Source organism: Leucoraja erinacea, chromosome 4 (genome assembly GCF_028641065.1).
Source record: "Leucoraja erinacea ecotype New England chromosome 4, Leri_hhj_1, whole genome shotgun sequence".
In the NCBI taxonomy this organism is placed as follows: domain Eukaryota; kingdom Metazoa; phylum Chordata; class Chondrichthyes; order Rajiformes; family Rajidae; genus Leucoraja; species Leucoraja erinaceus.
The window spans coordinates 70,069,806-70,084,860 of record NC_073380.1 but is presented as its reverse complement, the minus strand read 5'-3'; the positions used below and the strand labels follow the sequence as shown (position 1 = coordinate 70,084,860).

The 15,055-nt window shown below is 44.5% G+C and overlaps 1 protein-coding gene across 1 annotated transcript in view; it reads right to left on the bottom strand.

Annotated features, from left to right (window-relative positions):
• zbtb10 (zinc finger and BTB domain containing 10) overlaps nt 1–15,055 on the bottom strand; it is a 53,516-nt gene that overhangs the window by 24,803 nt on the left and 13,658 nt on the right. The window contains exon 2 of the mRNA XM_055634551.1: nt 9,552–10,524. Within this exon, the coding sequence (XP_055490526.1) occupies nt 9,552–10,524 (973 nt within the window). The remainder of the gene's footprint in view (nt 1–9,551; nt 10,525–15,055) is intronic.

The following is a 15,055-nucleotide window of genomic DNA, read 5'->3' as shown; positions in this document are numbered from 1 at the left end:
TTGCATGTCTCACCTGCTGAGTTTCTCCAGCATTTTTGTCTACCTTAGATTTCTCCAGCATCTGCAGTTCTTTCTTAAGACTGGGGTGTTCACAGAACGGCGCTTGGTGGGCCAGATGATTACGGGAAAAAAAATCCGCCTGCGGGCCGGATGATTTCGGGTTCTGCATTCGACCCGGGGGCCGTAGGTTGCTGACCCCTGTTCTAAAGCAAGACAATGATCCCAAACATACTGCTAAAGTAACAAACTCTTTTCAAAGCTAAAAAATTATCGTCAATCACCCGATCTGAATCCAACTGAGCATGCCTTTTATATGCTGAAGAGAAAACTGAAGGGGCCAAGCCCCCAAAACAAGCATAAGCTAAAGACGGCTGCAATACAGGCCTGGCAGAGCATTACCAGTGAAGATACCCAGCAACTGGTGATGTCCATGAATCGCAGACTTCAAGCAGTCATTGCATGCAAAGGATATGCAACAAAATACTAAACATGCCTACTTTCATTTACATTACATTGTTGTGTCCCAAACATTATGGTGCCCTGAAATGGGGCGGACTATGTATAAACACTGCTGTAATGTCTACATGGTGAAACCAAAATGTATACAAATGCCCTTTATTAAAATCTGACAATGTGCACTTTAACCACATATGATTTTTTTCTATTACAAATCTCAAATTGTGGAGTAGAGACAAATAAATAAGTGATGGGTCTTTGTCCCAAACATTATGGAGGGTACTGTAGATCAGCTATAGAAATGGGCAGAGAAATAGCAGACTGAGTTTAATCCGAGCAAGTGTGAGGTGTTGCACTTTAGGAGGTCAAATGTAAGGGGAAACTATACAATTAATGGCATGATCCTTAACAACACTGATGTACAGTGGGAACTTGGGGATCAAGTTCATAACTCCCTGAAAGTGGCAACACAACTAGATGGAATGACAAAGAAGGCATATGATATGCTAGCTTTCAGAGGTCAGGGCATTGAGTACAAGAGTCAGGATGTCATGATGCAGCTTTATTGGACTTTAGTTAGATTGCATTGGGAGTACTGCGAGCAGTTCTAATCACCCTGGAAGGATAAGGAGGCTTTGGAAAATATGCAAAGGAGGTTTACCAGAATGATGTCTGGATTAGGAGTATTAGAGTTGGACAGACTAGGATTGTTATCTTTGGAATGCTAGAGGTTGCAGGGAGGCCTGATAGAAATATATAAAATTATGAGAGGCATAGAGAGGATAGCAGTCAGAACCTTTTCCCCAGGATCTTCTTCCCGATGCCATCACCGTTGCCATTGGGAAGAAGGTACAGGAGCCTGAAATCTGTAACATTCAGGCTCAGGAACAGCTTCTTCCCCACAGACATCAGGCTATTAAACACAATATCAAATAAGCTCTAACAATAACAATCTATTATTATTATTGCACTTTATCTGTTTATTTATTGTGTATATATGGTCTATAGACACACTGAACTTTTATCTTCCATTTCGTATTATGTTTACATATTCTGTTGTGCTGCAGCAAGTAAGAATTTCATCGTCCTATCTGGGACACATAACAATAAAACTCTTGACTTAAAGGAGATGTGCAGGGCAATTTTTATTTTTACATAAAGTGTAGAAATAGTGCCTGGTACGTGCTGCAGGAGGTGATAGTTGAGGCAGATACGATAGTGGCATTTAAGAGACCTTTGGCTATACAGGGAATGGAGGCATATTGATTATGTGCAAGCAGATAAAAATTGGTCCTAGCATCATGACTGGCACACATATTGTGGGTCGAAGGTCCTGTTCTTGATCCTTCGGTCCACAATGTTCTAAGATTGAATGGAACCTAACAAAAGGGAAATAAAATTATTAGACTAACATGTCCATTAATGTTGTTAGACAATTACTGGAATGTATGTTTCAGAATGTAGTGTCAGAACACATTTCAGCTGAGCAAAGAAAGCTAGGATCTGTAAAGGATTGATAATGCCTGGTCTACTTTTTGTTGAAGAGTAGTGGGAAAAGTGATGTATTATCGATGTCAGGTTACACAAAAAAGCTGGAGAAACTCAGCGGGTGCAGCAGCATCTATGGAGCGAAGGAAATAGGCAACGTTTCGGGCCGAAACCCTTCTTCAGACTGATCGGGGGCGGGGGTGGGTGGGGACAAGAAAGGGAAAAGGAGGAGTAGCCCGAAGGCTGGGGGATGGGAGGAGACAGCAGGGAGGCTGAGGAAGGGGAAGAGACAGCAAGGACTAACAAAATTGGGAGAATTCGATGTTCATGCCCCCGGGATGCAGACTCCCCAAACGGAATACGAGGTGCTGTTCCTCCAATTTCCGGTATTATCGATGTCATGTTGATTCCCAGGAAGTAATCAATAATGTCCCTAATCTGAATTTGGTTAAGAGATAAAGCACAAGGAATTAATGACTAATTTGGGACAGTCTGCTTGGCTTTGTCCACGGCAGGTTTTATCTTACTCACTCAACTGAATTTTCTTTGAGAAGGTGAGAAAGGTGATCAATGAAGGTAGGGCAGTGGATGTTGTCTGCAAAGATTTTAGTAAGGCATCTCACTAGGTCACAGTGACTTTGTAATTTGGATTCAGAACTGATGGCAGTGATGTAAGGGTATTTTTCTGACTGGAGATCTGTGACCAGTGGTGTTCCACAGGGATCTGTGCTGAGATCTCTATTGTTTGTGATATAGAAATGATTTGGACATAAATGTGATTGGTTGGTTAGCAAGTTTGCATATGGCACCAAAATTGGAGGAGTTGCAGTCATTGGGGAAGGCTATCAAAGGATATAATTAATCAGCATTGAAGTACTGTAGGATCTGAAGGAGTAAGACCATAGCTCCTTGAATGCGAGTAGACCAATGATGTTTGGAATGATCATAAAACTTTGATAACACCACATTTGGAGTATTGTGTTCAATTCTGGTCATCTCATTATAGGGAGGATGTGGAGGCTTTGGATAGAGTGCAGAAGTTTCTCAGAATGTTGCCTGGATTAGTGGGTATTACCAATAAGGAGAGGTTGGACACCTTGGATTTTCTCTGGAGTAGAGGTTGAGGGGAGATCTCAAAAAGGTACATAAAATTATGAGAGGAACAGAAAGGGTGGATCAAGATCATATATTATTGATTTGGAAGAGGGAATTAGGAGCAACTCTCGCAAGTTTGCGGTTGACACAAAGCTGGGTGGCAGTGTGAACTGTGAAGAGGATGTTAGGAGGTTGCAGGGTGACCTGGGCAGGTTGAGTGAGTGGGCAGATGCATGGCAGATGCAGTATAATATAGATAAATGTGAGGTTATCCACTTTGGTGGCAGAAACAAGGGGGCAGATTATTATCTCAATGGGGTTAGGTTAGGTAAAGGGGAGATGCAGCGAGACCTGGATATCCTTGTACACCAGTCACTGAAAGTTGCCGTGCAGGTACAGCAGGCAGTGAAGAAAGCTAATGGAATGTTGGCCTTCATAAAAAGATGATTTCAGTATAGGAGTAAAGAGGTTCTTCTGCAGTTGTGTAGGGCTCTGGGAGCAGCATCATTAGCCTGACAGAGACGTGGTTGACGGAAAACACGTCCGATTCTCTGATCAGTTTCACTGGCTTCAGGACGATACGAGAAGACAGGGACACCAGAGCGAGCGGTAAGCAGAAAGGTGGGGGGCTTTTACTGCTCGTCAACAACAAGATTTTAAGGATAAAACTTAAGGATAAGGGGGAAATCCTTTAAAACCGAGATGAGGAGAACTTTTTTCACACAGAGAGTGGTGAATCTCTGGAACTCTCTGCCACAGAGGGTAGTTGAGGCCAGTTCATTGGCTATATTTAAGAGGGAGTTAGATGTGGCCCTTGTGGCCAAGGGGATCAGAGGGTATGGAGAGAAGGCAGGTACGGGATACTGAGTTGGATGATCAGCCATGATCATATTAAATGGCGGTGCAGGCTCGAAGGGCCGAATGGCCTACTCCTGCACCTAATTTCTATGTTTCTATGTTTCCAAGTGGTGTAACCCTAATCACGCTACTATCAAAGAACAGATATGCAACAAGGACATTGAACTTTTAGCGGTTAGTTTAAGACCATATTATCTACCCAGGAAGTTCACTGTGGTGGTAGCCATTGTTGTTTACATTCCTCCATCTGCCAAGGCGGAAGTCGCATGTGACGTGCTGCACACCACTATCGCGAGACTTCAGTCCAAGTACCCAGAGGCGTTCATTGTTGTGTCTGGAGATTACAACCATGTCTGTCTCTCTAAGATTTTGCCCACTTTTAAACAGTTTATTGACTGTACAACTAGAGGTGATAAAACGCTGGATCTCTTGTATGCAAATGTGAAAAATGCATACAAATGTACTGCACTGCCCCCTCTTGGTCGATCAGACCACAACATGCTACATCTCTCTGGTTACACAAAAAAGCTGGAGAAACTCAGCGGGTGCAGCACCATCTATGGAGCGAAGGAAATAGGCAACGTTTCGGGCCGAAACCCTTCTTCAGACTGATCGGGGGCGGGGGTGGGTGGGGACAAGAAAGGGAAAAGCAGGAGGAGCCCGAAGGCTGGGGGATGGGAGGAGACAGCAGGGGGGTTGAGGAAGGGGAGGAGACAGCAAGGACTAACAAAATTGGGAGAATTCGATGTTCATGCCCCCGGGATGCAGACTCCCCAAACGGAATATGAGGTGCTGTTCCTCCAATTTCCGGTGCTGCTCGCTGTGGCCATGGAGGAGACCCAGGACAGAGAGGACGGAGTGGGAGGGGGAGTTGAAGTGCTGAGCCACCGGGAGGTCAGCTTGGTTATTGCGGACCGAGCGGAGGTGTTCGGCGAAACGATCGCCCAACCTCCGCTTGGTCTCACCGATATAGATCTGCTGACATCTAGAGCAGCGGACGCAATAGATGAGGTTGGAAGAGATGCAGGTAAACCTCTGTCGCACCTGGAACGATTGCTTGGGTCCTTGAACGGAGTCGAGGGGGGAGGTAAAGGGACAAGTGTTGCATCTCTTGCGGTTGCAAGGGAAAGTGCCCGGGGAGGGGGTGGACCGAGAGGGAAGGGAAGAATTGACAAGGGAGTTATGGAGGGAGCGGTCTTTGCGGAAGGCAGATATAGGGGGAGATGGGAAGATGTGGCGAGTGGTGGGGTCACGTTGGAGGTGGCGAAACTGACGGAGGATTACTTTTTGTATGTGACGGCTGGTGGGGTGAAAGGTGAGGACTAGGGGGACTCGGCCCTTGTTGCGAGTGCGGGGATGGGGAGAGAGAGCAGTGTTGCGGGGTATGGAAGAGACCCTGGTGTGAGCCTCATTTATGGTGGAGGAGGGGAACCCCCGTTCCCTGAATAGTGAGGACATTTCAGATGTCCTGGTGTGGAACGCCTCATCCGTGGAGCAGATGCGGCGTAGACGGAGGAATTGGGAGTAGGGGATGGAGTCCTTACAGGAAGCAGGGTGGAAAGAAGTGTAGTCCAGATAGCCATGGGAGTCAGTGGGTTTATAGTGTATGTCGGTCAGAAGTCTATCACCTGCAATGGAGATAGTGAGGTCAAGGAATGGTAGGGAAGTGTCGGAAATGGTCCAGGTGTATTTGAGTGCCGGATGGAAGTTAGTGGTGAAGTGGATGAAGTCAGTCAGTTGTGTGCGGGTGCAGGAGGTGGCACCAAAGCAGTCGTCGATGTAGCGGAGGTAGAGGTCGGGGATGGGGCCCTGGTATGTATTGAACAAGGATTGCTCGACGTAACCTACAAATAGGCAGGCATAGCTGGGGCCCATGCGTGTGCCCATAGCTACGCCTTGTATTTGGAGGAAATGGGAGGAGTCGAACGTGAAGTTATTGAGGGTAAGGACCAGCTCCGCTAGGCGGAGGAGAGTGTCAGTGGCTGGGTATAGGTTGCTTCTCTGGTCGAGGAAGAACCGGAGGGCTATGAGACCATCGTGGTGGGGGATGGAGGTGTAGAGTGATTGGACGTCCATGGTGAAGATGAGGGGGTGAGGGCCTAGAGAATTGAATGCGCGGAGATGACGGAGAGTGTCTGAGGTGTCTTGAACATAGGTAGGGAGGGATTTAACCAAGGGTGATAGGATGGAGTCAAGGTATTTGGAAATGAGTTCGGTGGGGCACGAACAGGCGGAGACAATGGGTCTTCCGGGACAGTCAGGTTTGTGGATTTTAGGGAGAAGGTAAAATCGGGCTGTGCGGGGCTGGGGAACGATGAGGTTGGAGGCTCGGTCGGGTAGGGCATTGGAGTGGATGAAGTTGGTGATGATGCTGGAGATGGTGGCCTGGTGCTCGTCAGTGGGGTCATGGCCCAGGGTACATCTCTCTCCCTCCTACACCCCAGCTGCTAAGAGGCTGCCTGTCACCACCAGAACATCAAGAGACTGGTATCCTGAGGCTGACGAAGCCCTGAGGTGCTGTTTTGAGACAACAGATTGGGATGTGTTCTGTGAGGAGTATGGGGAAGACATTGACGGCCTAACAGAATGCATTACCCATTACATCAATTTCTGTTATGATGACATCATGCCATCCAGGGTAATTCGTTGCTACCCTAATAACAAACCATGGATTACCAGCAGCCTGAAGGCCTTACTAAATGAGAAGAAAAAGGCTTTCAGGGAGGGCGACAGGAATAAAATCAAAGAACTTCAAAAGGAACTGAAGGTGAGGATTAAGGAGGGGAAAGAAGCATATAGACTCAAACTAGAACAACAGCTGCAGCAAGATGGAGTGAAGCAGGTATGGGCTGGAATGCAAAAGATCACGGGTATGAAGCAGAAGGGCGGTACACTGCCTGATGGCGATCAGAGTCTGGCTGATGATCTGAACAGATTTTTCAACAGATTTGACTGCCCCACACCATCCTAGCCTCCCCCACCTGGTCTGCTGACCATTGCTGCTTCCTCTCCACCTCCCCTCCCTCTCTCCAACACTCCTGAGATGTCACCTGCACGGAGTCCCCTCTTCCCACCTCCTACTCCACCAGCAGCCCCACCTATGACTCTTCATAACTGCTCAGGTCAAGATGATGCTGGACAGACTGAAGCCAGGGAAAGCAGTGGGGCCCGATGACACCAGCCCAAGGCTACTGAAGACTTGCTCTTCAGAGCTGTGTGGTATTCTAACAGCTTGCGTCTACAGAAGGTCCCAAGGCTGTGGAAAACATCTTGCCTGGTACCTGTGCCAAATAAGACCCATCCCACTCACCACAATGACTACAGACCAGTAGCGCTCACTTCACATATTATGAAGACATTTGAGAGACTTGTCCTCTCCTACATCAGGACTAGTGTGTCAACTCAAATGGATCCTTTACAGTTTGCATATCAGCCCAACATCAGTGTCGATGATGCCCTTATTTACATGCTGCAGAGGGCGTACACACATCTGGACATCCCTGATGCATCTGTAAGAATTACATTCTTTGACTTCTCAAGCGCCTTTAACACAATTCAGCCCCGACTGCTAGGGGAGAAGATGGAGAAGATGAAGGTGGATCCATTACTGGTACTATGGTGTTTGGATTACGTTTTCCTCAGACCACAGTACGTGCGCCTACAGAACAATGTCTCAAGCACCATCCTGAGCAGCACAGGGGCTCCACAAGGAACTGTGCTGGCTCCATTCCTGTTCACCATCTACACAGCGGATTGCCAATATAACACCAACAGCTGCTTTTTGCAGAAATTTTCAGATGACACAGCTGTTGTCGGCCTCATCAAAGGGGGCAATGAGGAGGAGTATAGAGACACAATTAACAACTTTGTGGAGTGGAGTGCACACAATAACCTCCATCTCAACACCACAAAAACGAAGGAGATAGTTGTGGATTTCAGGAGGGGGAGGAGGAGGATTCAACCAACACCAATCACCATCAGGGGCACTGAGGTGGAGGTGGTCGCCAACCACAGGTACCTTGGTGTGCAGCTTGACAGTGAGCTGGACTGGAAGAATCATATGGAGGCGGTGTACAGGAAGGGACAAAGTCGACTGTATTTCTTAAGGAGGCTAAGGTCATTCAACATCTGTCAACCCCTACTGTGCAGTGTCTACCATTCAGTGGTGGCCAGTGCTCTGTTTTTTGCTGTGGCCTGTTGGAGAGAAGGCGCCCGCATAGCGGACAAAAACAGACTGGACAAGCTGATCAGGAAGGCCGGCTCAGTGGTCGGGGCTGAGCAACTAACGGTCCAGCAGGTGGCAGAGGCCAGAACTCTGAACAAACTAGGTTCAATAATGACCAACCCCACTCACCCACTCCACGCCCTGAAGGTGATCAAGAGCAGCATCTTCAGTCAGAGACTGATTGTACCAATGTGCAAAACTGAGAGATATAGCAAGTCTTGTATACCAGCTGCTATAAGGTTTTATAATGCACAAAAATAATTTTGGATTTTTTTAGTATTCATTCATTGTATTTTAACTTATTAAGTATGGAAGCTATCTGAGGTAATGTGTGGTGTTATGTCTGGCTTGAAGCTGTTGTGGCACTGTAATTTCCTGTAAAGGATTATTAAAGTTATTCAATTCAATTAAGACCACATCTGGAGTATTGTGTACAGTTCTGGTCTCCTAATTTGAGGAAGGACATCCTTGTGATTGAGGCAGTGCAGCGTAGGTTCACGAGATTGATCCCTGGGATGGCGGGACTGTCACATGAGGAAAGATTGAATAGACTAAGCTTGTATTCACTGGAGTTTCGAAGGATGAGGGGGAATCTTATAGAAACTTATAAAATTATAAAAGGACATGACATGCTAGATGCAGGAAAAATGTTCCCAATGTTGGGCGAGTGCAGAACCAGGGGGCCACAGTCTTAGAATAAAGGGGAGTCCATTTAAGACTGAGGTGAGAAAAAACATTTTCACCCAGAGTTGTGAATTTGTGGAATTCCCTGCCACAGTGGGCAGTGGAGGCCAAATCACTGGATGGATTTAAGAGAGAGTTAGATAGAGCTCGAGGGGCTAGTGGAATCAAGGGATATGGGGAGAAGGCAGGCACGGGTTATTGATTGGGTCGATCAGTCATGATCACAATGAATGGCGGTGCGGGCTCGAAGGGCCGAATGGCGGCCTCCTGCACCTATCTTCTATATTTCTAAGAGGCATAGGTTTTTGGTGAAAGGGGCAAGATTTTAGTAGGATTCTGAGGGACAATTTTTATCCTCTTTAAAAACGCAATAAACTTCATTATAATACATGAAGTTGGGAATTCACTTCTAGAATTAATGAGAATAAGAAATTTGCACTAACGTAACATCTTCAACAATTTCAGGAGGAACCAAAGCACGTTCCAACAAATTAAATGTAATGTGGGAAATGCTGCAGTTAATTTGTATACGAGGACCCACAAGATTACAATGATCAAAAAAACAATTTACCTTAATGCTGATCTTAATCTTAATTTAACACTACCTTAAAAAAAGACTTCTCTGTGAGCACCATTTCTTCATTGCTGCACCAAAGTGCATAAACCTTCTAACATATAGATGCTTTAATAACACAACTGTAACTTACAACATTGTGATACTCGCATAATTGACATATAATAGTACCTGAGAAAGGGTCTACAGGAATTTCCTGCAATCCATCCTCGGAGAATGCCATGGGAGGTTGCATCATTAAGTTTTCTCCAGCTCCTTCTTCAACTTTTGGTGCAACATTGTATACGATTCTTCTAGTTATGTGGTTTTTCCTTCGTCCACTCCGTGGCACTGCTTGCTGCAACATTAATTTTCCCAAAGTTCCCCAAGAAAAAGCAGCACTTTGATCTTGAGATAGCCCCATCTGCAGATCTTTTCCACCATAATCTGTAAAGTTTTCTTGACTCCAGGTTGCATCATTAAGATGGTAGCTCTCATCCTGGTGCATTACTGAACCCATATCTAAGCCATAGCCCTCCATTTCATACTTTATTCTTTCTTCATGCAAACCACCTGTTGCACAACTATTCATCGTACTTGTAGATTTGACCACCCAAGGGCTGCTGTGCTCATGTTTCAACATGGCTACTGTATTGTCTCTAAGGGATGGGTTGGACGTTTTTACCTTCTCATACTGCACTATGATTTTTTCTGCAGCATTAGATTTTGTACTGATGTTGAGGGCTTCCTTTATAAAACCACGGCAAGCTTGGACAATGTCAGTCATTTGCAGATAGCTTGCTACAGACATAACTTCAATGACATTTTGGCTGGTTAAAACCAAATGACCAGAGTACATGAAATCTAGAATGACTGTGAAACCTTGTACAGCAACAACATCAAGATGAGTTACTGTAACTTGGTCACAGCTCTCATTTGGAGTATAGCAATACAGCGTCTTAAAATAACGGCTGCTTGCAACTAGTATGTTCTTATGGGCTTTGAAAACCTGACCCTTCACCACAATGTTGACATCACACAAAATTCCTTGCTGACGCTGTTCATTCAATTCTTGAAGTAGTTGATAGCAATAGGAAATTTCATTTCGTTCACTTTTATATTCACCGTACAACTCGTCTGTTGATCCAGATGCAAGCATAGGTTCCTGGAAAAACAAACCATTCTGGATTTTAAACAATTCAAAAACAAATTACGTTTATCAATTTTTTTGAAGAATTCTTTCTCTTGACTATAATAAAGTAGAATGATCAATGGAGAATAACACGGCTGCATTTTGACTAGATTATTGTACACTTTCAATCCAATTTATTTTACCCAATAATGTGATTTCTTACATCTGTGCAAATCATTTTGTTCATCAAACAATATTAGATTGCTAATGTATAGATGAGTAATGCACAAGCCATTATCCATAAAAATAATAAATATTATCAGACTGATTGGGACTCTTTTGATACGTCAAATATTCCCTTCATTCATTTAGCCTCAATTCAAACTCAGTCGCCAGAAATGATATCTACTCACTAATGACCATTTTTTGCTACCTCATTTTGGTGTTCACACTTGAACGAAAACATATAATGGGATAATGTATATTATGAAGCAATCAAACATTTGGAATAGAAAGAAAGCAACACACAAAAAAATGGTAATTGGGCAATAAGACGTATAATTTTTCCAATAGCTTTTTCAAGGCAATTGAACATCTTCAGTTTCTAGTTCTCACATTTATAATTCACTTACATAACCATTATTCCCTCAGAAGTATTAACAGAGTACTAGCTATCAATGGATAGCTTGCATGTAATGAAATTGGGCAAATCCAATAAGTGCATTACTCATGGAATACACTGGATACTAATTTGGAACATGAAACAAAGTTGATTATATCCAAAATGTCACGTATCCATGTAGGCTATGGGCCAAGGTGCTTTCTCGTTTAAGTTTGTGACCCAGATCACGTAACTACCTGAATTTTTAACATATTGTGTAAAAACATTATACCTGAAAGTCTTCAAGAACAAAACCTGCACATATTTTTTTAAATATGAGGAAAAAGTAGTAATTATCCAATCAATGCACTTTTGACATTGCGCCGGACACCAATAGACCAAACACGCGCTTTGTTTCATGGTAGCTAGGCAGCGAGCACTCTGGAATCATGGCTATCTCCAAATTACATTAAAACAATAGCAAGGATTCGAAGGAATAAAGGTAATGCTAACCTAGCTGATAATTTTGTTTTACAATTGATTTATCTTTGTAAAGTTATGATGTGAACTGTTAAATAAAAATGATAAATAAAAATGTAGAGCTAGGGTTAGGATTATGATTATAGTCATTCAGTCAGTCATTCGGTCGGTCGGGCTGTCAGTAGGCCGGTGAGTTCTGTGAAGGATCGGTCGGGCTGTCGGTTAGTGCTGTGAAGGATCGGTCGGGCTGTCGGCCGGCCAGCGTTGCAGCGAGCGAGCGGTCAGACTGAGCCGGCGTTATGGGGGTGCTGAAGACGGACCGGGCAGCGTGCTCGCCACCATCATCACCATGATGATCCAGAAGGGCATGCTGGCCGAAGTGGACGCGCTGAGCGGCCACACATAAAGAGCCCACAGCCGGTCCAAAAGCGGCTCTAGCTCCAGCCGTGGGCAGCTCTGGAAGGGGGGGCGAGTTAGGGTTAGGCATTTTCCTCTCAGTCGAAGATGCTTTGCCTTCCCCCAACTTGGCACTGCCCCAGTCCCACTACTGCCATGACCCCCACTCTGCACACTGGCAGTCAGTAGGGTTTAATAAATGGGGAAACCCACAGGAACTGCCATCACCCATTAATTAGGCTGGTTCAGGAGCCGGACCTCTGCGGCAGTCTCATTCAAAAAACACACTCACAACTATATTAATTATATTATTTTTATACAAAGTGTCCTCAGGGAGGCGGCTCTAGAAATAGTGGGTGCATTGGTGATCATTTTCCAATGTTCAATAGATTCAGGATCAGTTCCTGTGGATTGGAGGATTGCTAATGTTATCCCACTTTTCAAGAAAGTAGCGAGAGAAGACGGGGGATTACAGACCAGTTAGCCCGACTTCGGTGGTGGGAAAGATGCTGCAGTCAATTACTAAAGAGGTAATAATGGGGCATTTGGATAGCAGTAAAAGGATTAATCCAAGTCAACATGGATTTATGAAAGGGAAATCATGCTCGACTAATCATCTGGAATTTTTTTGAGGATGTGACAAGTAAAATGGATGAAGGGGTGCCAGTGGATGTAGTGTATCTAGACTTTCAGAAAGCCTTTGATAAGGTCCCGCACAGGAGACTGGTGACTAAAATTAGAGCACATGGTATTGGGGGTAAGGTGTTGACATGGATAGAAAATTGGTTGGCAGACCGGAAGCAAAGAGTAGGAGTGAACGGGTCCTTTTCAGAATGGCAGGCAGTGGCGAGTGGTACCGCAGGGCTCGGTGTTGGGGCCGCAACTGACTAACATTTAAGCAATGATTTGGCAGCCGCTACAGTAGTACAGACCTGGGTTGACCGTGGGTCGTTTTGGGTCAAGTTTGGCGCCAAACGCGAGCTTTGGTGTGCAGACGACATCCTGGAAAAAATGGCCGGTTTTCGGAGTTTTTCGGTTTCAGGAAAAAAGGTTGTGCACCTGTACTTCCTTTCTTATACAAAAGGAACAACACTGGCAACTCTCCAGTTCTCTGAGACCTCGCCTGTGACTAGAGAAAAAACAAAGATTCTCATCAAGGCCCCCCACAATCTCCTCTTTACCCTCACTCAAAATGTATGGGCGATCGCTGGTCAGTGCAGACTCTGAGGACCAAAAGACCTGTTTCCACGCCTTACCTCCAAAACTAAAAACAAAATTGTATTGGGAGAACACCTGGAGTGACTATATGTGTGGGTAAATCCATGTCTGATACATGGCATTCTTATAAAGGAAAAATAGAAAGATTTTCTGGAAAAGTTAAGGGAGGCAAATCAGCAGATAGGAATACTGTTCAGGCCTGTTCCAGAATACTTGGATTTCCATTTGAATTGCTGTAACCTCTGCACTATAGACGAAGAGTTGCAAAGTGGGAATTTGATAAGATAAATCAACTACAGCTAGCATAAAGAGTAGGCTGAATGGCTCTCTTCTGTGTTATAAATATTTATTTTTCCTTTCAGATCAGAAGAAAAAAACATGCAATACTAAGAAGAAAATTCCATCACAAGAAAAAAATTTAATTTCAGAAGAAATATTAAACCAGGATTCCCAGCAGCTCTCTTGGGTGACTGAAATAATAACATGGGATCATTTACAAAGAAAAACAGTGGAGTTACCACAAATATTCTAACCAACAATGACCTTCAAAACAAATTATCTGGTAACCTCCCCATTAAATGAAGTTTGCTGTATTCATTCTAATAGTTGTGACAATTGTGAAGTACTTACTTATGCACAAAGTATGTTTGAGACATTTTGAAAAAGATATGAAAGTCATTATGTAAATACAAGTGTGTAGGAAAGAACTGCAGATTCTGGTTTAAATCGAAGTTAGACACAAAATGCTGGAGTAACTCAGCGGGAGAGGCAGCATCTCTGGAGAGAAGGAATGGGTGACGTTTCGGGTCGAGACCCATCTTCAGACTTTAATTTGACTGCGTTTCAGCAGGGCAAATTTCTTAAAAGAAAAATCCACACCATTCAATCCTTATATTTGCAGATTGTGGAAGACATAAAATTGATTAAGTTCACCAAATGTGCATATGCAAGAACTGTTTCTGTTGATATTACAGGATATAAAATCATTCCAGTCATGGAAAGTAACAAAGTTAATTTTCAGATGAGGCAGGGGTTTACTTGCACCTTTTCCAACCTCATCTACTGTATCCACTGTTCCAGTACACTCCTATATATCGACGAGATCAAACGTGGGCTTAGTGATCGTTTTGCTGAGTACCTCTGCTCAGTCGGCCTAAACCCACATGATCTCCCGATTGCTAAACACTTCAACTGCCCCTCCCATTCTGATCCTGGCCTCCACTGTCAAAGTGAGGCCCAATGCAAAATGGAGGAACAGCACCTCATATTTTGCCTGGGCAGCTTACAACCCAGTGGTATAAATATTGACTTCTCTAATTTCAAATAACCATTGCTTGCCCTCTCTCCATCCTAGTTCTGCGACCAGTCTTTTGACTTTCAGGAACATGGCATATGAATGTGTCTGACGTGATGTTCCAACTCACGCCAAGGCTTTGTTGAATAGGTAGGTTATCCACTGAAAGATCTAAGTCTTTGAGGTCTTTGGCTCGGTCGCTTGCAGGAAAGGCATCCAGTGCATCCTTCTTGTTCGAGGCTATTTTGTGAAGCCTAAGTTTGGAGAGTGCCAACATTTCCTGTGCATGTTTCAGGAGGCTGATGGCTTCTGCCACTGTAGGGAGTGATTTCAGTGCATCATCCACATAGAAATCTCTCTCGATGAAGCGTCTCACATCACTATCGAAGTCCTTCTCTTTTACTCTTGCAGCCTTCCTCAGCCCGAAGATGGCTACTGCTGGGGATGGGCTGTTTCCGAAGACGTGGACTCTCATGCGGTAGTCAACAATTTCATTGTCCAAGTTATTGTCACGGTACCACAGAAAGCGCCAGATATCTCTCCAATCTTCTCGTACCAGGAAACAGTGGAACATC